This window comes from Protopterus annectens, chromosome 12.part0, assembly GCF_019279795.1.
Source record: "Protopterus annectens isolate FY-2018-M chromosome 12.part0, PAN1.0, whole genome shotgun sequence".
In the NCBI taxonomy this organism is placed as follows: Eukaryota; Metazoa; Chordata; order Ceratodontiformes; family Protopteridae; genus Protopterus; species Protopterus annectens.
Genome location: NC_056746.1, coordinates 1,495,913,283 through 1,495,937,280, shown reverse-complemented (window position 1 = coordinate 1,495,937,280; position 23,998 = coordinate 1,495,913,283). Strand labels below are relative to the sequence as shown.

At 39.5% G+C, this 23,998-nt stretch overlaps 1 protein-coding gene across 1 annotated transcript in view; it reads left to right on the top strand.

The window, feature by feature from the left end:
- LOC122817254 (cytochrome c oxidase assembly protein COX11, mitochondrial) overlaps positions 1–23,998 on the top strand; it is a 255,490-nt gene that overhangs the window by 4,471 nt on the left and 227,021 nt on the right. Inside the window, exon 2 of the mRNA XM_044090470.1 lies at positions 8,487–8,856. Within this exon, the coding sequence (XP_043946405.1) occupies positions 8,521–8,856 (336 nt within the window). The 5' untranslated portion in view covers positions 8,487–8,520. The remainder of the gene's footprint in view (positions 1–8,486; positions 8,857–23,998) is intronic.

Sequence of the window (23,998 nt, the reverse complement as noted above, 5' to 3'; positions counted from 1 at the left end):
AGCCAGCTATGCGAGGATAGTTGTGAATGGGTCCAAACAATTATTTGAGTTATTTGCGTTTGGTTACAGGGAAGATCAGACGGGGTTATACAAGGCTAGTTTTTAGCTGAGGTCTGGGAGAAAAGCTCAAGGAACATTTAGTGAGAGAAAAACATGCAAAGAGATTATAATAGACCTTTTGTGTCTAGAAACAATATCTAAAGTATAATGTATGCTGAATCTGTAATAATTGCGGTCTGTGTGTGCGTGACACGTAGTAATCAAAGAAGAAATCAAGGGGGGATTGCAGTGAAGAAGAAAATAGAGTAAGCCAGTTGTAGAAGAGTGGGAACAAGAGAGATCATGAGTAAATGTCGACAGAGATCCAAAAATAATAAAATGTGCGAGAAAAAATTAAGAGGACTGAGTGTAAAAGGGGAGTGAAGAGGTTGTATTATTAAACCATACGATCCAGGTTACAAAAAGAGGTTAATGATTCACATCAGCAGTTAGAAAACAGCAAAATTCTAAACTTAAAGAAGAGAGGAGAAACTCAATGGTTTGAGAAAAGGAAAGGCTGGGTTGGTATGGAACAAGTGACTAACAAGGAGAGGAAGAACAGGGGTAGCCTTTAGAGTTGAGAAGATGAGTGCATTGAATTATTTTGATGTATTTGAGTTTCACATTAAGGGCAGATGGCATCTCTTTCTAGAGTTTAGCTTCATGGCAACAGTGCAGTGCTCTTCCATTTACAGTTCAGGCATTGTTCATGCAGACAAGGTATTTGTCTTAGTGGAATTCTGTAGTGGGACAGTACCATTTAAACATTGAGATTAGGGTAGGACATTAGGGTGGTTGGTGCAGAATAGAGTGGGTTGCCTTCTGTTAGGTGTATTGAAGATGGCTGAGAAATTGCATTTTTTTTTTTTTTTTTTTTTATGTAGGGCAAGGCAGTGGTGAGTTCTGACTGGGAGACTGGAAGCAAATTTTGCTATTTTGTTGTAGTATTGCTCAAGTCTTTGAGTACTTTGAAGGTTAGTGTGGATTGTGACAGGATAGTGCAGACTGAGTAGGAGGTGTAGCGTTTTGGGTTTATTCTGAGAGGTTATTGATTCTCCAAAATGCGTATAATTTTCAATAGTTTTTATGACTAGATGTATGGATGTCAACATTTAATTACTTGTTGTTCAAGGTAATTCCAAGGAGTTTGGTATTTGGCACAATGTCCAGGTTAATATTGTTGGAAGAGTTATTGGAAACATTAGTTTGTGTGACAGGACTGGATCTAGGTAGGAAAAACAAGAATATTGTTGTCTTACCATTCAGTGATAGGTCATGGTAGTTCCATTCTGGAGTACAATTTCTGTGTTTTGGCTTGCAGTTAAAATGTGCTTGCTGAATAGCAAATAAGGTTGAGTCTTCTACTTACTGACTGAAGAAGGGGCAGAAGTGGTATGTTAGATCATTGACAAATATATTAAATAGCAATGGGCCCAGTGTAGAGCCTTGTGGGACACTTGTGTTAACAAGGAAGGGAGGAAATAAGTGTATGCTGTTTGCCACATGTCACATTATATGCTGTTACATAGTGTTTATTAGAGTGGTTTAGAGTGGAGAGCTTGTGGAGTAGTGTAGAAAGAGGGACTATTGTTGAATACCCTTTGAGAGAGGTCAAGAAAGGTGCCAGAAACCAATAAATTGTTATTGCGGTGTAGGTTTTTATGAAAGATACTAAGACAGTTGTGCATGGGGCAAAATCCACGCTGGGAGCTTGAGTATTGTTTGGTCTAAAGTGTACTGTCATAATTGAGTGAACACTCCAGTATTGGGGTACTATGGCAATTGACCTGGATTTAATAAGATTGTTAGATTTGACTTTTTTTTTTTTTGAGGTAATGGGGGTAACTTTACTTCTAGATTTCTGAAATTTAGGATAGTGTTATTGACCTGTTGATGAATGTGGAGACTGACATCTATAGCTATTTTAATGAATTTGGCTGGAAGATTGTCAGCTGCTAAAGTGGTTGGTTTAAGCTTAAGGAGGAGCTTTTTATGGTTGACAGGTTTAAGTGAGGAAAGCATTAGGGTCCGAGAGATTGGAGAGGAATTGAGTGAGAGGGTTACTGGGGTTGTTCTGATGGAGGGAAGCAGGTGTGTGATGAAGTGTGAGTTAAAAGAGCAAGTTATGTTATAGTCGGAGTCATTGGCAGAGGGTTAGGTTGGGGTGTTTTGCCAGGGTTCAAGAGATGTCAGGAAGGTTTTTGTTCATCTTATAAAGTAAAACAGAAGTTGTTTTTGGTCTTTTTATCACTTGATTTAATAGAGTTCTGTAGTATTGGAAGGCCTAAGATGTTCAGTTCTGATGCCACTTCTTCCAGGCTATACCTCTTTTTATCATTAGCTGTTTTGTGTTTTAAACACGAGATGACTTGGTACACGAAGATAAGCACAGCTCAAATAAAAATTCCAACTGCTTTTATTCGATACAAACTCCACACAATGAGCTGAATAACTCCACAAAAATCAAATGCAGACTTGGTTGAGCGCTTTCATCTGCCTAGTAGCAGATTTCATCAGAACCAAGAGACTCAAAAAATATGCCCTTATATGCCTGATTAGGCGCCAAGATTAATTAATTGATCATCAAATTCTTGCAAGATCCATGCATTAGATGTATATATTAATAATTATTGCAAAAAGTTGCAAAAGTATGGAACAAAGATGCACTCCAAACAAATACATATACATATAGAGTGCTGAAAAATGATTGACACAACATATGGAATAATAAATCTATAAAAACATGTCTTCATACATATAACAAAACATATTAAAGATATTAAATATATTGAACAATATACATAAAATATATATGATATAACATATAACATATTTACATACTTGAATGCTAAAAAAAATCCTAAAAATCCTAAAAATGCAAATCCTTGCAAGAATTTGATGATAAATTAATTAATCTTGGCGCCTAATCAGGCATATAAGGGCATATTTTTTGAGTCTCTTGGTTCTGATGAAATCTGCTACTAGGCAGATGAAAGCGCTCAACCAAGTCTGCATTTGATTTTTGTGGAGTTATTCAGCTCATTGTGTGGAGTTTGTATCTAATAAAAGCAGTTGGAATTTTTATTTGAGCTGTGCTTATCTTCGTGTACCAAGTCATCTCGTGTTTTTTACAGTCTGTTTTGTGTTTTAGGTTAACAAGTTTTTGGTTCATTTTGACACTTTTTTTTCTTAGGGGGCTTGAACATTTAGAATATCTTAAAAGTGTTTCTGTTGCCTTATTTAAAGTTTGATGTTTTCACTGCTGCCAAAAGTGCATCTGTAAGGGTACGGATGCTGAAATTTAGTAAGGCTGCAGACTGTGTTACAGCAGGGAACATATGGGTTCTTATTGTATTCTGATAGCTAAAGTTGATTGTGGTCACTGATGTTATGTAGTTTGCAAAATTGGAAGGCTCCAGGCTAGGGTAAGAGAGAGAGAGAATGTGAACTTAGTGAATGGGTGCTACAGAAACTAATGTTTGCTCAGTTAATGTTGACATCACCAAGTATGATGATTTCTAGTTTCATCTGACTTCCAGGAGATGATGTCTTCTAGTATGGTGGGGTTATTACGGGGAGGGATATATACACCTTTGAGAGAGATTGATTTCATTTGGTATAGATGAAGTATCGTGATCACCATTGTTGAACATGTAAGAAGTCCAGGTACATGATTGCCACCCATCCTCCTGTTTTTACTGTGTGATCTAGATGTATGTTGTAGCCATGTGGAGTAATTTGTGTCTATTTTTTTATTTAAGCCAGGTTTTACTGATGACAAGAATGACTGGTGTATTTTGTGTAGGAATCGAGTTCAGTTATTTTATTGCAGACGTTTTGTATATTTAAGTGAAAAGTTGTTTGGGGCAGAGATATCCTGGTATATGCAGTAGGTCTCGAGTTGAGTGTAAGAAGCAGTCGAAAGGTGAAAGAGCTAGGGTTTGGATAAACGTCTCCAGACCATTAAAGTTTAGGAGAACAAGGCTATACAAAAGTGAGGAGGCTTGAATTTGCTATAGATGACAGTTAACATAGAGAATGTCTGGCATTTTGGCTTGGAGGATTAAGAAGCTGTTAATGAGTTGTTCCTTGTGGTCTAGTGGTGCAAGGTTTGATTCTGTCAGCTCCATTACCTAGCTGTGTGACTCTGAACCAAGTCACTTAACCAGGCATCGCTCCAGGGCTGAGTTTGAAAAAGGTCCATGGAGATCAGTGCTCTACCCCAGGAAACGAATATTGCATGTACTTTATTTGTAAGAGACTGTGTAGACAGTGCAGTTATCTTTATTTTTGATTTATGTAGTGTCTTCTATATTGGTGATGGATGTTTATCAGGTGTAGTATAATACAGTGTGTTGAATGTAGTATGCAGTTAAATGCTGTTTATGAAACCTAATATAAATGCAGTACCTACCATGTAGTCACAGTAATCGGTTTCTAGACCAGCCAAGGGTGCATGTGGTAATTTGTGTAATTTGCTACTCTGTGTCAGTTTCCAGAGTGTTTTAAACACCATTATTGAATTATCACTTGTTAAATAGGCAAATTTACATTTATACAAAAGCAATGACATTGTATTAAGTTAAAATGAACAAACATTATGCTTTACATATATTACTACATATTGTATAACCTAAGTAACATTACATAAATTATTCAATTCCTGACCCCCTTTTTTTTAAACAAGAAACCTCTTTTTTATGTGGTAAGTGATGGTTTAGTAATTTTATAAATGAAAAAAACACAGACACAATCCTAGTTGCGAGCATTTTACATCACAAACCATACTGACACTCCCAGTTGCAGACATTATACATTCCTTATAATGTACCAGATTGTTTCAGCCGAACATTGCATAGCTCAAGTCCTGCCTTCTACCAGAGTATTGTTTGGCTTTGTAACTTCGTTTACAGGGAGAAACTAATTGGAAAAGCAGATCAGAAAACTCAAAAGGTAGGCATTATAGAGTGCAAGTGGACCAGTACACTGTTTTTATCAGTAGTTACACCACTCAAGGCAGAGAATCTTGAAGATATCGGTGTATCTTCTGCACTGATCATGAAGTCCCAAAAGAAAAACACTTGAACAATATAAGCTGACTTTAAAAATGTCACTTTATGCTGTGAACATGGGTTTATTTAATATTAGTAGAAATTTATGCCAAGTAACATACTCTGAGCCTATTGAATATTCAGAATGATAGATGGTGACAAATATGTATGCCAAAGAGAAAAATCCAGTGGATATTTGAAATGTGGCATGGCTGACTACCATAAGTGAGGCACAACAAGCAGCATTGTCGCCCCCAAAGGGACTAATGCTCAAGTCAAAACAGGCATGCATCTGCAGTGAAAATGGAATTTGTCAGTTCTAATAAATAATATAGTTCAGGCCCCAATATGGCAGGATCAACCATCAGAAACTGGCTCCTATTGAAATGTCAGGAGTCACCGTGCCTGGTCTAGAAATGCTAAAAATACATGACATGAGAGAATGTCAAATGTTACTCTTCCAAACGTGCTAAAATTTGTTTTTGCCGGTGGGCAAGCCCCCTTACAGCCTTGCCATGTATACCCCAAGTTTATGTATATCAACTCCAACATCACCATACCTCGGCGAAAAGGAAATGTTCTGTGAAATGGCAGTCTCAGATGTAGTGCATGTATGTCCAAATCTTAAGATCATTCTGTCTCCACATTCTGGGAGGCAGCATTCAGAGTTCCAGCATTTCTAATCGTTACTTGAGAGAGCCTCCTGAACCTTGCAGTTAAAACCAGAAAGTGTCTAGACATAAATCTCACAAGAAGAATAGGTGCCTAACGGAGATGATTATACCATTCGTAGACTTTGTCAGAAATTCAGGTAGATGGAGTTCTCAATGCTCACCCAAACCCATGGCGCAGAGTTACTGATGCCTACAACAGTGGAGGAGGAGTGACACTTGTTTCCCAAGCACCAGACAAGTCCATAGTATTGGATGGTCTTCCTGTAAATTTTTGGATAATTAAGTAAGGGAAAGGCCCTGTAAAACGAGGGGGGGTAATGAATAAAATCTTGAAAGAAATCCGTTATTTCAGTCATTCTCTAAGAAGGTAAGGACCCTTTGCAACTGTCCTTCAGGCCAATGTCAGTCCTTGGGTATGGCTGCAAAATATTTGAGCTGTTGGGAAAGAGGATACCAAGCATTATACCAACTCTAGTACATGACGAGTAGTGTCCCTTGGCGGGAGGGCAGCAAAGCCATAGTTAATATAATTAGGAACCTTGATGTTGCTAGAGGATGCCCAAGCAAACAGCAAACCCTTTTGTTGAGTCAACAGAGAGAACTTTCAAGAGCGTAGCATGGAAGTAGATGCAGTATTGTGAGTAATGGGGTTTTCAGCATGTTATACTCGTTTCTCCGCAGGATCATCGGTTTACATAAATACTGTGGCACATTTCTCAGTACTTTTCTAGCACTCTTGGGTGCCGGTTATCTTCCCTGCTGTTTGCAATTTATCTTCAGACCTTAAGATATTAAAGAATATAGAAGGAGATTAAGCAGCTAAGTGTATCCTTGTTTGCAAAAGATGTACTAGTAACTTGATAAACCCTCGTCTTCATGTTCAAAAAATATTTGAACTCTGACAAATTGATCTCGAAGCACAACAAAATGCATCAAACAGAAGCAGTATTGTTTTATTTTTTTTTATTTAACATTTGTTTACTGGGAAAGTCCGACTTGGAACGAGCCAATTTTCAGCAGAGACCTGGAGAGAAACACTCCAGACGCATGAAAAACGGAGCACCTGGAGGAAACCTACACAAATGCAGGGAGGGCATGCAGACTCTGCACAGAAGGCACCCCAGCCTAGAATCGAACAGGAGAACCTCTTGCTGTGAAGTGACAATGCAGACTGCTGCACCACTGTGCCGTCCTACTTATGTGCCCCCACAGGAATTAGTCAATATTGGTTCCTGGGTGGCCTCAGTAAATGTTTATGGGTTTTGCTAAGAAATTCATGTATTGGAACCAAAGAAATGACTGTTGCCAATTAAATGAGAAAGTTGTTTGATGTATTTCAAATGGACGTTAGTTTAGATCTTCACCAGAAAAATCAGTTCTGTGCTGTAGGTCTCAGTCACTTACTGAGAGCTCATTGAGGACCCACACTGCTTTAGGTCTGGTCACATAATGTGACCCAAGTTTATGCTCATGATTTGCTATAGGCCTGTAAACATTCTTTGAGCCCTCTGAACTGCACACTTGGGTTGGTTAGGGCTCCATGAGCCAAGCAACTGCCCTGGTCATTAAAGGACTAGATTCATTCTGTGTTTATTACAAGAGTGGTCTTCCTAAGCTGTATCCCCTTTTGCTGTGCTATCAACTATTATCGTTATTCAGAGCTCTAGAACTTGTTTTTTATAGTAACTGTGCAATCTGTGATTAATGAGGCATTGTGATCTGTGCAGCTTTGAGATTTTCTGCTGATGTCCATTTGTAGCAAACAAAGTTTAGTAAATGAAATAAGAAAATATGATGGCAAAGGCACATGGAAAATATTAACAGTGATAGGTAAGGGATAGCATTTTCTACATGCTGATTTGTGGCATAAAAATGTACAATAATGCAGTGGAACAATGCAAATGGTTCCTTACAGAATAATGTGAAGTTCACTTAGCTTATGTTTATTTTGGTTATAATTTGTTTGCACCTGTAATGGATTTGTTTTACGTTTCCCTTGAATGAATATTGGCTTGTCAGTCATTTCCACCATTATGGTATTCAGCAGCAGATTAAATCCTAGTGTATCTGAGACAGTACTTTGTGGTCTAAAATATATAAAAAGAGGGTTACTCATCCATGAAATGAGCAGAAGCAATATTTGTGTTATTGTATATAAGCTAAGTTACAAATAGGAGATGACACTGCATCTCCTAATATGTAACAAACGGAGCCACATGTATTTATATATAAAGCTGTACAGAAAGTGGGAACAGCTTTGAGTAGGAAAGGTTTGTGCTGTAAAACAGCTTCAAGTAAATGCCTTCTCGAACAGATATTTAATGCAGTTCAGCTGCAAGTTAGTGGTATTGAGGAGCTATTTGAAATGCATTTTCTGAAGTTGCTACAGGTTTTCAGTGGTGATACAGTAAGTGCTAGTTAAAGACTGTTAATGGATTTTGGGTTTCGCTAAGTCTCTTTTTTTTTTTTTTTTTTTTGTATGGGAACACACCAACTGGAAGGCATAAGAGTCTTGAAGCATGCAGTTGTTTCAGTGCTGGTCTTGGCCATCCTACACCTTTGCCCCCTCTCAGTTTTCCTGCATAGATTCTTGTGTAATGATTTCATTATAAAGTAAAAAATCAATTTTTTCTAATAACATTAGTCTTTTATATTCCTGACAGAGTATAAAAAATAGCTTCTACCAAGCTTTAACATTTATCTCTTTATTGTTTTATTGCAGATATTTTTGAAAATATGTAAGAAACCAGGACGCAATGTTGTGGTCAGGAGGACATCTTATACTGCGCCACTCCCTTGGCCTTTCTAAAAACATTGTCTTGCAGGCAGGCCGTTGCTATATTTGTGCAAGAGGACTGCAACTGCTAAAGGTCTCTAATTTGCAGAACTTGTGTATAACTCAAAAAAATGGCTTCCAAGGATTGTGGCAACAGAGTAGAAGGCTGAAGAGTCACAAAAATCCCTTTACACAGAAACTAGATGAGGAGCGGAAGAAGAAGAATAAAACTATACTAACATATGTTGCAGCAGTCACTGTAGGAATGATAGGAATGTCTTACTCTGCTGTTCCTCTCTACAGGTTGTATTGCCAGGCAAGTCCTTTTTTTTTTTTTTTTTTTTTTTCTTCTCCTTCTTGTCTGATTAATAGTATTGGATAAAATTTAGTGAGTTTGTGGTACATCTTGATTATTCATTCTTCATTAAGCATGTACAGAGGCTGAAGTGTGTTAATTCTTGGATGATGTTAACCTTTTTCTTTTATGCAGCAGCTTCTCCTTGCCCATCTTAGTGTCATTCATTCATTTTTCTTTACCAGACATACATTGTGAACCTGCTTTGAGCTTTGCTGAGTGAACCATGGTATTTATCTTGGAGCAGGCTTGCCTCCCCAAAGCAGCAGGGTAGCTTTGACCTATACATTTTTTAGATGCTTATGTTTGTATAGTGTGATACTGCTCTGACAAAAGCTCTTTTGGAAGCAGTTGGGAAGTCATTCAGTGAACATGGTTGACTCATCCATGTTATCTCCTTTACATAGAATAGATCTGCTTGAAGAGGTTCATAGGTACTTACTAGGCATGCAGTCCAGGAGATCAGTAATGAGGCAAGCCAAAATTCCCAGTTGCCTGAAAAGTACTGTCTGGTTAAGTCACTTGCTTCAGGTCACACAGTAGGTAACTAAAGGCTGAGGGAATCCAAGCCTGTACTATAGGACACCAATTTGCCAACTGCCAAATTTAGTGACCCTGCTTCCCAAAATAAGGGCAGCCTTAATGTTGCTCCAGTCTGCTCTGAAGTATAACAGATTGCTAAAAATCATTCTCATACCCAGGCTTTGAGACCTCCGAGTTGAGCTGCGATCAGAAGGCCCAGGACTCACTCTGACAGGCAGAAATACTCATCACTTGATTTAAACTTCAGCAATTATCTCATTTGATGACCTCAAACTGCTCCCTGTTTATTTAGGCATCCACAGATAACTGTATTGCTGTCATCATGTTCTCACCATTGTCAGAAGGGTACACTTTTTATTGTTTACTTCACGGAAGCATGTAATGTATATATTTTGAGGATTTGCAACTTTCTGATCAGTTTAGAACCAAAGGGTCTAAGAGACAACCATATTGGCACTTGGATAATTGCTGACCAGGTCACCAGATTGGAGATGTTTTCCTCAACAAATGTTTCTGTGCTGCCAATGCTCTGATCCAAACATTCCCTGACCCTTTTTTTTTAGTTCTTTAAGGCTGATAATGGAGGCATCACAATATGGGGAGTAAAGTTCTTGGAAATGCAATTTTTTTTGAGCAGCCTGGTGTTACAAAATTTTCCATTAAAATGTGGTTAGGTCATCTTGGCTTCATAATGCAACTGGTTTAAACATCATATGTGACTGAAGAGACTAGGTTGAACATAAGCTTCATCTGCTGTATTTAATCTTGCTCAAAAGTTCCTCAGATTTGAGAAGTTGGCCTTTCAAGACCATTATTTTAGTTATTTGCTTTTGCTTACTGAGAAAGTCCATCTGGAACAAGTTGCTCATTTTCAGTGGAGGCCTGGGGAGAAGTGCTCTAAAAATAACATTGGCACATGTAAGTAAAATCCATTTGGATGTTGCAGTGGTCAAAAGTTTTACAGAAAAAAAAATACAGATATAGTTAAACTTCAGTTGTACAATCACTTCATTAGTATTCAGAAATTTGCATGCTGATTGGTCAGCCCAACTAGCATGCTCGTTGTAAATCAAACATATACCAGTAGGAACATTCAGCCACTGAAGTACCATTGAGCGGCCAGACTTTTCTGTTGGCATGTGCTACTGAGGACAGAGCGAAATATAAGAAAAATCAGGTATGTTCTGCAAAACTAAAACAAACGTACATAATTTTCCTCTTATTTTTGCACTGTCCCTCTTTAAATCTCAGCAGACTGTCGTACTTCTGAAGTGTCTGGATTTTCACAAAGTCCAGTTTTTTTCTCATATTTTTCTTGCTAGAAAACATGCATCTAAAGGAAGTCTTTGGGGAATTGAAGCCATTAAGTAATGACACACATTTGAGGTTTAGGCTTCCTATACTTCAGAAAAATGCATGCTAAAACAAAACCTGTTCTTCCAGCAACTTTCTAAGTTTATAAGAGCAATAAGTCTGTCCCTATTTTTGGACCTTTGTCTCCCTCCCTTATTATGTTGCACTTTGTCCAGGTTTCTTGCATTAAGGCTGGCAGGAAGGGGGGGGCAGCAATGGAAATTCTGTTTTCTTCTTTACTTCTCTTGAACAGCACTGCTGTGCAAACGTGGGAAGCCCCATATGCAGGTGCAGTAAATCAGAAAAGCGCCATTATACGAAGACATTATGTAAGAAAGGTAAGCAATTTCTTTCTTTAAACAATGTCATCGTATAATAGCAGTAACCCACTGCTGAGTTGGGGAAAGTTGGATTTATCCTAGGTTGACTGTTTGATCCTGAAGACTTAATTAAATCAAGGTTAGAGGTTCAACAATTAATAGCCAAGAAAGGACGAGATTAGACAAAAGTGGTGATTAGTCATATGGAAGTGTCTAGGAACAGATGGTGTATCTGGAAGTTTAGTGGAAAGAAAATGAGAAAGATCTAGAAGGTCTTGCTTAAGTAATAAACAAAATAGTTGAGGGTGTATCAGCTTCCTGGAAGACTGCTGTGGCAGCTGTATTACCCAAAGAGGGTAAAGACCCTTCATAGACAGCTTAGTATAAACCCATTTCACTTTTAAGCCATGATTATAAAGTGTTTGTCTGCATTAGCTAAGAGAATGCCAAAATCAATATTGATTTGGATCAGTGTAGTTTTATGGAGGGGAGGCAAACATTTGCTAACATTTAATAGAACAGTGATGACCCAGAGAGAAATGGATGTTAGAAAATACTGCTGCTGTTTGTGGGTCTTGATGCAGAGAAATCATTTGATAGTCAGCTGGTATTTTATGAGCAGACTAATGGTAGCATTTGATTCCCTGATAGAGTAATGGGGTTAATTAAGAAGATATACGAAGGATCAGAGGCAGTAATTAAGGTGGGAAGTTTCTCTCCCAAGAAACTGTTTGAATAAATTAATTGGGCAAGGACCTTTATAATTTTTGTTTGCTTTATATTTAAAGTCATTGGCAAAGAAAATAAGACTCTTACAAATTCAAGGATACAACTGGTATGGTAGTCAAGAAAAGTTAGCTTTATTCACAGATGATATTTTGTACTTTATAAGTCTAGAAAAGAACATTTTGGTGTTACTGAATATTCTGAAACAGTTTTCAGTTTTTTTAAAATATAAAATAAATGAAGGTAAAACAAAGGTTGTCAGTAAGCTCTTTAATGGGGACAGGATACGATGATATATTTAGGTATATGACTTAAAAAGGATGTTCTATTATGGCAGCTAAGGATATGTGGGAAGAGGCTGAAAAAAGATAATACAAAACATGAGGAGCTGGGATCCTTTGATTGTGGGTGAAGATAAGATACAGAAAGTGGAAATGTTTCTAGTCCATTTAGTTTTGTGTACACATCCAAGTATATTTTTATCAACCAAAGGAGAAAATGTGAACCGTGACTGAGAGTTGAAATAGTATATTTTTGAGGGAGAAAGGGCAAGATTTTAAGTGGTACTAGTTGATTCTTCCCATAGAACAAGTTGGTTTAGGATTACCAGATTTGAATGGATACTTTAGAGCTATGCAATTAGAGCTCGTGTACATAACGCACAAGCAGAAGGTTCTAAACTGAAGTGGAAAGGGATGATGAAATGACAGGGGAGGTAGAGAGAGAGAGCAGGTTTTTTGATGCAGATCCTTAAGAAGAATGACAACAGTGTTATAGAATATTATATTCCTAATGTTTAACAAAGTATTGTAAAGGTGAGGGGTTGGCATAATGCTTACGATGTTTACCTCACAGATGCAAGGTGCAGGGTTTGATTCAGACCACTGGGTATTGGCTAGGTTTGTAATTTGCAGACTGATAGCTATTTATGTGGTGGATTGGGTTGTGGTATAATGGTTTAGGTGATTATCTCCCAAACACAAGGTACAGGTTTTGATCTTCACCTTTGGTAAAGAAATTGGCTAAGCTTAAAATGGCCCTTAAGAATGGCTAACCTAGTACTTGCGTATGAATTTCTAGTGTCTGCCCATATGCGTCGGAATTCTCATTGCCAGACTGTTCCATCCCGTATGTTTAAAAAGAAAACTTGTAATGATTAATGCACGAAAAGGAAAAAAAAAGTTTGCATTTCTTTTCTATTATTGTATGTAGCTATGTCACTGTCTACAACTAAGAATTTAATAAAGGTATAAAAAATGAAACTTAAGTGTAGAAAGTAGTGGTGGGTGTGCCTCTCTATGGCACAAAAACCTGGACAGGTGAGAAAGCTTGGGGTGATGGAGATGAAATGCTTGAGACTGGTGATAGAATGCCCACTATGGGACAGTTGAATAAATTGGGACATCAGAGCAGAAACTAAAGTAGTCCCAATTGTAGAGAGAGAATAGCTTAATGTTCCAGCCTCCTGTGCAGGAAAGCAGATGATGATTTGTGAGAGAGAGGAACTTCCAAGAGGAAACGAGAACATCTAGCCAAAAGATGGAAGGAGGTACAAGAGAGAAGTCTGCAGGCATGATAGTTGAAGATAGGAGAGCATAATTGAATTGGGAGATTATTACTTTATTTTGAAATTAACCAGGGTAGAGCACTGATCTCACTGGACTTTAGTCTCAACCTGATAACATCTGTTGATCTGACATCTTAACCTCATGTACAAAAATGGGGGAGGGGGGTGTGAGGAATATAATCGTCTTTCAGATGTCTCGAGAAACTGATCTCTCCCATTTTCTGCCATTGTTTCATCCTATCCCGCAAAAGACTGATCAATGCCATTTCCAGGTATTTCATCGTATCCTGTCCTTGTTTTCATCTGAATGAGTAGGTCTGCATGCTTGTCTTTGGGAGGGGTGGATAGTGTGTGGCAGTGGCTAGGTCATTGCCAAGTCCAGAGCTTCAGAATGGAAGCTGGAGTGTTAGTGTGTGGTCTGTGCATGCTTAAGAGCCCGGGGGGAGGTGTTTGCAAGACTTAAATGACTCAATTGTGACATTACACGAGAGAAGCCCATAATTTTAAGTGGCCAGTCCTACTACTGTAAGGCAAATGTGATGATTCCTCAGACTCGCAACCACATTAATTTCTCTGCCAGGAAGAGAAGGAGGGAATATATTGATTGTCAAAATATGAGGTAATGATGTAAAGGGTACTTGCAAGGATGCAGCACCACTAAGATAAAAAAGCCTAAACCACCATACAGATGGAACATCTCCTTCTAATACAGGTTTCTATACTGGAGGTTTCTGTCTTACAAAAATACTAGCATCTTTCCCCTCGGGAACTTATCCATAACCTTCCCTGTCACTGCTGTGGTTTTCTGTAGCTATCCTCTCCCCAGACTTAGGGTACCTATGTTACCTTCCAGTCTTCATGCACTTCAGCAGTAGCCTGGGATCTGTTTACCTCCATCATGGGGACTCGGTACACTGCTGAAACTTAAAATATATTGGGAGCCAACACCATTTGGTACTTCATCTTTCATTAAGTGATGGCCAGTTTCCTTTCCATCCTTTTGTCTGTCCACTATTTTCTGTATTCTGCAATGCCACCCTCACTCTCTCCTTGCTTTCTTTGAGGAAAATGAAACAAAGTACTCTTTCTGTACGTCTGCTTCAGCCCCCAAGGCTCGTATGTGTGCAAGTCAAACTCAAATGAAAATGCAGGCAGAACCAAGTCCGTGTTGTTGATAACAGTAAAATCTAATAAAACAGAGAATAACAAAAAAAAAAAAAAAAAACAGTGGTGGTAGGAAATTATAACAATTCAGTCGCACACATTGCAATCCTATCCAGTAGAAATTAACATTTTTTGAAGCTTAGATGGTCTATTGAAAACCACAGTCACTGTCATCATTGCAACTCCTAAAAAAAAAATTCATCAAAACCATATTGCATACATGAGCACTGTCTAGATAAACATATGCATTCCCTAGGCCCTGTTTAAAAATTATTTTGATATACCAAAGTCTCACAAAGTATTGGCAGTCACCATTAAAGCCAATGTTGGTTATCTCATCGGGAGTTTAGGATTGAACCTTTGGTCGAGAATCCCATCTTTTCCCTGTGTATTTTTATTAATAACAGTAATAAACCACACTTTAGTCACAGTCAAATTAGTTTGCATGCATTTATACTACAGAACTGGCATTGAATGGTTTAAGTTGGCTCTGAGACAAGAGTCCAAGAAATTTTCAGGTGTAGATGCTTTAGGAAGTTATTGTGCAGAATTTTGTATTTGCATACAAGTTGTAATCAACCAAATGTGTGGTGTAACAGTGAGGGTCCCTTATGTAATGAAGTTATATTGGAAGAAAGAATGTGTATGTTAAACTAATTATTTAATATTCTGTGACTTGTTAATTGTTGGAGTAGTGATACTGAATGAATAAAAATCTGGACTTATTGTACTAAATCACAGATTGCTGTGTCTTTGTGTGTTCCCTTTTCTCTGAGATATGACAAACTTGGTTTCTATGTAAAAGATCATGGGTGGTGGGGGTTTCCCTCCAAATTGGGTAGGAATACAGGGAGCCATTTCCCTGCAAAAAAAGGAGAAAAATGATTTTCGACATATGCTGTTCTTTTGTTTTCATACTTTTTTTCATAATTCCGGGTTTTGTACTTGAGTCTAGGACTAATGACAGGGAGACGTACTTTATTCAATATAAAGACCTTATCTTGTCCTGACATTTCAGTAAAAACATACAGTGGATATAAAATGTTAACACACCCTTGTTAAATGCCAGTTTTTTGTGATATAAAAGAATGAGACCACAATAAATCATTTTAAAACTTTTCCCACCTTTAATGTGACCTAGGACATGTACAATTCAATTGAAAAACAAATCTGTTGGGGGGAAAAATATAAAAAATAAAAAAACATACAATAAGCTGGTTGCTTAAGTGTGCACACCTTTAAGCTAATACTTTGTTGAAGCACATTTTGAGCACTAGTAAAAGGAAGTATGGCAGTGTCTATTAAATATAGCCTAGATTCCACAGGTCTTAAAGATGTCAACAACTGATTAATTTTGGTAAACCACAACATTTGTTAAAGATAGATGGTAGACCAACATTCATTAATAGAAATTTCAACATAAAGGGTTTTATTTTTTATTTTTGTTTGGTCCCACTGGACTTCATGTAGCCCAGCCCCCAGTGCCCCTTGTCCATGCCAGGTCTACCAGTTATCCTATACCCCCTAGACTTACTGTGGTATTGCTGTAGCTGGTTGTGGATCTTAAGGGCATCCTGGGGGCTTGGCTCATCTGTGCTTCCATCCGGGAGGGTATTTTTTTGTTTATGCCCCACCCCACTCCCTTTCTACAACACCCATGCTTATTGATTGTATCTGAGGGCATTTCCTTCCTTTTGGACCATGCCTTCCCTTAGGGAGCATATAAATGGTGCCCACCTACCCAGAGCAGACACCCCCATCTCTTTCCTGCTGTTTCATCAGTTGCCCAAGCCACTAGCCGACCTTGGGTCAGCTTGGTTGTAGTCAGAGCTTTAGCCCTGTATGCCACCGGAGCAGCTAGGCCATGGCCATCTTTTTTTATATGGCATGTTGTTCCACTGCAGTTTCCTGGGTAGTAGTTTTTAATGCAGGCAGGTTAAACAGAAAATCTATCCATTTTCAAGATCTATTAATTGTATTTTGGATAGTTAATGAATGCTGCAAAGTGTGCTTTGTTGTAGTATTTTATGCTGGGTTTGTACTGGAAATTTACCAGCTTAAATTTAGGAATGCCCAATACTCAATTAAGAAAAAAAATCAACCTATATACTGTTTAAACATTTGTAGTAATGTTTAATAGAAAAGGTGGCAATGTTGACATATCATTAGATTTGTAGGAATACAAGTAACAAATACTATTTGGCACACCTGTTTCTCCAGCTTTAAATGCAAATGTCAGGTTTCATGGTATCCTGTAAGCTGCATAAAGTGATCCTAACACTAGCTCCATGGTCGTAGAGTAGACATTCAGAGCAAACCAAGTATCTAAAGACTTCTTGAATGATTCTGGTGAAACTTGTAATATGTTCTATGATCTCACAATACTTTGGGTAATAAACCTTGATTTAGAAGTGATTTTGCATTTTGCTATTTGAAAGGTGTAATTAGCATACCACTCCCTCATTCATGTGCCATTTTTGTCAGGTGTAGGTTTTCTTTATCTTATTCTCCTACATCTTAACTGTTAATTGAGCCTCATCTACAACCTTGGCATGCCTAACTCTCATAAATGTTTCCATTTATCCTTTTTCTCGATTTCTGCATTCCTTCTCTTTGTACAGATGCTATCTGTAATACCTATACAGGATCTCTGGTTATTTTTCTTGTTATATGTAACCTAAGTTTAGCAACAATCCTTGCTACTTTCCTTCCTTAAGTCATTGTGCTAAACATTTTTGTTGCTTAAAAGCAGTCTCGTCCATATTATTCAGATACTCTAATTTTCTCTTTAGCACTTTGCATTTGTGCCTGTTTTGTGAGAGCCCCCTTATTCTGCAATACTTTAATCTTTGTAAGCTCTTGTGAATAATTGCTTTTTAACAATGTCTTTTTTTTCTACCCTTTATTAAACTCTGCTTTCATTTTATCCCTTTCACTAGTTATTAGGATTGCCACCTTTTAAGTGGGCCAAAGTGGGACATGGGGTGTGGCCAATATGACACTGGCCACACCCTCTATCCTGATGTCACCACCAGAGTGGTGAAGGAGATGCTGTTATGGGTACAACGGATGGTTGCTGGAGTGGCTAGCTGGTTAGTGGGAGTAGCAGCTGGATGGATTGAATGACTGAATGGATGATGACTTGATGGATGGCTGGCTGCATGAATGGATGGATGGCTGGCTGGCTGCATGAATGGATGGCTGGCTGGCTGCATGAATGGCTGGGGGCTGGATGGATGGCTGGCTGGAGTGGCTAGCTTGTTGGCAGGAGTAGCTGCTGGATGAATGCCTGGCTGGATGGATGCCTGGCTGCATGCATGGATGACTGAGTGGCTGGAGGAGGATGGCTGGCTGGATGGAGGAGGATGGCTGACTGGCTGGAGGAGGCTGGCTGGTTCACTTGTTATATAAAAAAAAAAAAAAAAAATCTGTCTTTTTTTTTAGCGGCTGTAGGAGCACTTAAAACAAAGCGCTCCTACAGCCTCGATCTTTGCAGGGCTCTTCCTGCCCCAATCCCCACCCCTTTCATGAATTGCAGCCAATTGCTGCATGAATTAAAGCACCTGGACCTAACAAGCAGCATCTTTGCCTGCAGGTCCAGGTTGGTGACTAAACTGAATTGCTGTGAAAAAGCCAGAAGTAATTGTGACTTTTCCATGGCAATTCAGTGCGATCGGAAAAGCGGACTTTTCAGGTCCCACTACTTGATACAGCGGGCAAATGGGATAATGTGGCTTAACCCGTGAGTGTCCCACTGACAACGGGACAGGTGGCACCCTTACTAGTTATAACTTTTGAAGAAATTTCTGTCTTCACTAATAACTCTTGAATAATTTCCAGTACCCATTCCTTTAAATTCATCTCTCTTTAACAAGTAGGTGGGGAAGCACCATTGTCTGACTTCTGCATTATTACTGTGCATTTTTATCCTAGTTGCTATTAGCACATGGTCTGAAATTATGAGTAAAAAATTACAGTTAAATGCACATGTTAACTTCTGTCTAATCTTGCCCAGTTGTTGTACCTTGGGGAATAATGTTTCCCTGAGTTAATGTTACTGAATTAATTTCTTCCGCACCAAATTGTTTCATAAATTTCTTCAGAAATCTACCCCCTTGTTTGTTTTCAATTCTAGGTCCCCCAGATAACATCCTCACTGTTGCAAACCAAATTCTGTTCACCACCTAGAAGTAATATTCCCTGCTTAAAGATTAAGAAATTTGTGGAAGAAATAATCTCCACATTTAACAGTTTTAGTTGAAATATAAGTATATGCCACCATAAGCCTTCTCCCTTGCCAGTAACCCATTTCTCCCACAAATCTACCATTACAATCTTTTTTTTTTTCTCCTTTATCACTATTGGAGCTCGTCTAGCAATTAGCATAAATATTCTCCTTTTCCTTTGTGTAGGCCACAGTGGTGCAGCGATTAGCATTGTCTCCTTACAGCAAGAGGTTCTCCTGTTCGATTCTTGGCTGGAACGCCTTCTGTGTGGAGTCTGCATGTCCTCCCTGCGGTCGAGTGACACTAAAGACATGCAGGTAGGTGCGAACGTGAATGGGCATGCCTTCTTTGAAGGTTGGGTGTCTGGCTGTCAGCTCGGCACCGTAAAAATCCACTGCCAATCATGAGCGGACCGGAATTCCACTGTGGTGACCCCTAATCAGGAAAAGCCAAAAGACTTTTTTTTACTCTCCTTTTCCTTTGTCCCTGATATTTGGGCTGTATATCCATCCTGAAATCCTTTATCAAGTTCACGTGTTCATGTCATTTCCAAATGTATAGTCTGTAGCATTGTTTGCACTTTGCATGTCTTAAGTACTATTACCTTTTTGTCTAGAACTGCGAGACCATTCACATTCCAAAATAATACACTTCCTGTAGCCATTATAATAAGTTGTTGTTCTTACCTTTTTATATTTAGCAGCTTGTATATTTCCAGCTTTTGTGTTACTTGCACCTACTAATGTTTGGCAGGTCGATTCTTTATACATTAGTTTCTTATCTCCATTTCAACCTATGTCACATTTTACATGTCGTCTTGTTTTAATGAAGACCTTCAAACAAGAAAGAAAATGTACACCGGTCACAACCAGAACCTATTAAGTTAAAACAAACACACAAAACCATGTACATCTTTCTAATGAATTTCAACCCTTCTGATCAGAACAATTGTCCCAAATCAACAGCTACCCCCCAGAGACCTTAATTAACTTATAATTAAGGTTATGCATGCTAAGGCACATGTTGCAGCCTGTGCTTTCACTTGTACTAATTGCTGCCTGTTCTTGTCTTTTCTTTATTTTTCCCCCAGATGTAAAGAACAACTTGTATGTTTTCAGAAAAAAAAAATAATTTTCAGCTTTAAGAAAAACTGCACTGGATATATTATATATGCACTGGATATATGCAAGTAAAACTAAATTATACACTGTTCTAGTAAATGCAACTCTTATTCACATCCAGTAATTTAAAACTTTATTTTTTAATGAAATGCTTTCCCTTACCTTATTTTTTTTTAATTTGTTTGTCTGTAAATAATGTCCAGACCTCTATTTATTTAAGCCACCTCTGACAACTTCATTGTTAAGACTATTCTCAGCTATACAAGGCTTCACAAAGCTCCCCTGACATGGCTAGCTTGGAGAAGTATTGACAGCAATAGATTAACATTTCCTCAAGCGCACTCATTCTACCCAATGCAGCATTTAACTGGTCAGTTCTATTTGTAGCATTACTCTTATAGGTTCATAGGTTGGTACTAGGCTATCGCCTAACCATAACAATTCCCTGGATATTTCTTCCCACAGTATTTACTTTCCTGGACCCCTGTCTAGCAGGGTGACTGATGTGATCCCCAGGATGAATTTCCTATCTCCCATCCAATCGTCAGGGTTCCTTTTGAAGAGGGCCAACGAGGTGCTCTGCTTGACATGTGTGGGCAGTCCATTCCCGAGTATGGGAAGTCTCTGGGTCAAGAACCTATCCCTCCAGCATGTTTTTGTTCATTGTGATGACGAGGTTTAGATCCCTGGAGCATGTGGCTCTGACAGATTGGGATTTCTTTAAGTGGAGCATGTCCAACAGCTCGGGGTTTGACATGGCCTTGTATGTTAAGCAGAGATTGCTTCTGAGTAGACTATATGCCACAGAGTATAGCTGGAGTTTTTTTTAGATGGTCATCATAGAGCATCTGCTTTAGGCCTGTGATTCTTTCATTGAGGTACTGCGACCTTTCCAACTGTTGCAGATGTCTTGAGGTACATACCAAATGGGACATTGCACTTTATAATGGGTCTAGTGAGGGATGAGTACAGTAGGACAATGACCACCTTTTTTCTGGATGAAAAGCCCTTAGTGATGAGGTGTGCCACACAGAAGGATTTCCTCACTGTTGTGGAGATGTGGTTATCGAAGGTGAGGCCACTGTCCACCTGTGTCCCCAAGTCTCTCATCACACTTTTGGTATTTAGTGTACTGCCACCTATGTGGTAATTCATGGGTACATGGTTTTTCCCAAAGGGGATAACTATCCATTTCTTTGCATTAAGCTTGAATCCATGACTCTGGCACCAAGCATCTGTTTCTATAAGGCCGTTCTGTAGAATATCCGCATCATTTGGGGATTCAATAATGGCTCCCAGTTTGCAGTTATCTGCGAACTTTGTTAGCCAGTGTCCCTTAGTGTTGACCTGTACTTCAGAGAAGTAGATGCCAAACAAGAGCCGTCCCAGGACTGAACCCTAAGGTACTCCACTTGTCACTTGTCTGGAATTGGATTTGGAGTTGGCTACTTTTACAGTCTGGGTTCTGTCAGTAAGCCAGTTGGCGACCCATTGAGTGACTTAGGAATTTATGCCCAGCTTAGTAGGTTTATGTATGATTTCAGAGTGGGGGATGGTGTCGAAGGCCTTGGCGAGGTCCAGGTAGGCTGTGTGGACTGCTTTACCCTCATCCACAGCTCTGGAGACTGATTCAAGGAAGTCAATCAGGTTCAGGAGACTAGATAGGCCCTTCATGAACCCAAACTGGGTGGGGCCCAGTGTTTGAAGGTTGCCATTGTCTTTGTTTACAAGTTCCATGGTAATGCGTTCCATGCCCTTGCAGATCAGGCTCGTCAGACTGGATGGTAGTTCCCGGGATCCAAGGTGGCTTCCCCCCCCTTGTGGAGTGGGATAACTGTACCTGTGCGCCACTCAGTGGAGAAAAGGCATGATAACAATAAGTCTTAAGAGCTCCGAGTTGTCCATTTCAGATTCCGTGGAGTGCATCGTCAACTTATGCCTAAGTAAGTAAAACAGAGCCGACCATCTTCCTCCCCTTCAGAAGTGGTTCTTTTTGAGCTTACTGGTGAGTTCAAAGGAGATTTCTTTTGGTGCCATTTTGGTTTCTGTACATTCTGCTTTTGGCATTTTTTGCCATTTGCTGATTTGATGTCCGCTTCTGTGCCAAAGCAGGTATTGGTCCTAACTCCATTAGTGTAAAAGAGTAAAGCACCAAATCCAGGACAGCCAGATGACCACATACAATAGGCAAACCATTTATTGGTGGTTTGTGGTTTTTGGCACCTTCCTCCATTTATTTGGTGTTTTTCTAACTCCATTAGTGCTGAAGGTCTTGGCAGTGGTCATCAAGGCTGGCCATTAGAACCAAAGATGCTGTCTTGCTACCTAGCCTCAGAAGAAGCGCCAAACACTTTGGCTTCACCCAGGACACCCAATAACTGGAACACTTGAGCTGATCATCTTTATTCCTGAAGGACCAAGTTCCAGAAGACCTCTTAAGACACCACAGGTCTGAGGAAGATTTCTCTCCCCAATACTCAGATGATTCCACCAAAGTTATCCCTAAGAAGAGGATGGGAAAGAGGAAAGTCTTGGATTTTCTGGTGGAGTCCCCCACCACAGACATGAATCTTGATGAAGGGGAGGCTTCACCACAATCCTGTACTGATGACCCCAAATTTGTGAACACCCTTGAAGATGATGCACCAAAGGGATCTTAGGCTACTGAACTCACTTCCTCGGAAGCAGAAGTCCTCTGTGAGGATTTTCTGTCAGCCCCTCCTGTAGCTTGAGAGGTCCCTCCTCCTGACAAGATGATTGTCTTTGTGGAGCAGAGAGCATGGCATGAGCTAAATGTCATTGAGCATTTCCTGCAAGCTTGACCAGATACTTTGGATTCCTAAGGACAGGCCACCTTGCAGTAAAAGTCCTTTTGTACTGTCCATTATGTCCGCTGCTACCAAAAAAAGAGGTTTCAGTAGAAACCCAAGTAATCCATCCCCAAGTTAAGGCTTTTAGGACTTTGGATTGTCTGTATGAACAAGCACTTCTCCATCAGGGCCTTAAATTACTTGATGCATTTGAGATTTCAAAGGGATCCAGCTTACAAAATCATAAATGCCTCTTAAGTCTGCTTCTAGTGTGACTATTTTTGTCACTTGCGACTCCAGTTATTCAAGAAACGCTTATCACCATGCTGCATGTGAGGCTGCTGTGCATTGCTGTGGATGGAGCAGCTTGTTAAGCATTGCTTACGGTGTATAAGATTTGTTGAAGACCTTAAGGTGGCCTTGGCCAGTGCTTCATATGCTGTGTTTCTGTGTTTAGACCCGAGGTAAAGGAAAGGCCAGATTATTAATAAGGCAAGATGGTTTGGGTTGCTGGAATGAAATTCCCAAATATCCTATGCCACAAATTGGAATGGAGCAAGAAGCATCTGGTTCAAAAAGTGTCAGCAGTCCCAAAGGAACTTTCGTGGACATGGAGATTCTCCATCTGCCACTAACTAGTGGTAGAGTTGGTCCACAGAATCAAAGATACCTTGGACCTTTCCCTGGAAATTGACATTAGTACAGATGGGCATTGTCTGACCGTCCACCTGCAGAGACAGTTGTGGTGGGGAGGGATGTCTGCTTTGTGGCTGGACATTACATTTGGACAAATGGGTAAGTGAAATTGTGTTCAAATGGGCTATTCCCTTCCCCATTTTGGAAATGCCATTGCCACTCTCCCAACTCCTTCCAGACCTTCTGCCTTGGGGAAAAGGTCTGGAAGAAGTCCTGGAGATAGCCAGTCCCCTATAGAATAAGAGCTGTCCAACATTGCCACCAGACAAGCTACAACCCTGGTTTTATTCCAGATTCTTTGTAGTCCCCAAAAAAGACAGAGGACCTAAGGCCTAAGTTACTTGAAAGCCCCTTTTTTGGGAGGGTGGACACTCTAGATTGTGCCAGTGCCATCCCTTAGCAACAGAGAAGTTGGATGTGCTCTTTGGAGCTTCAGGATACCTAACTACACACAAAGGTAGGAGAAGCATTTAGAAGAGTCTTTTGCTTCTGGATGGAAGCCACAGCCTCCATGGTGTTTACCAAATGCATGGCAGTGATAGCAGCAAACGTCAGACTGCTGAGAAGCAGAGTCTTC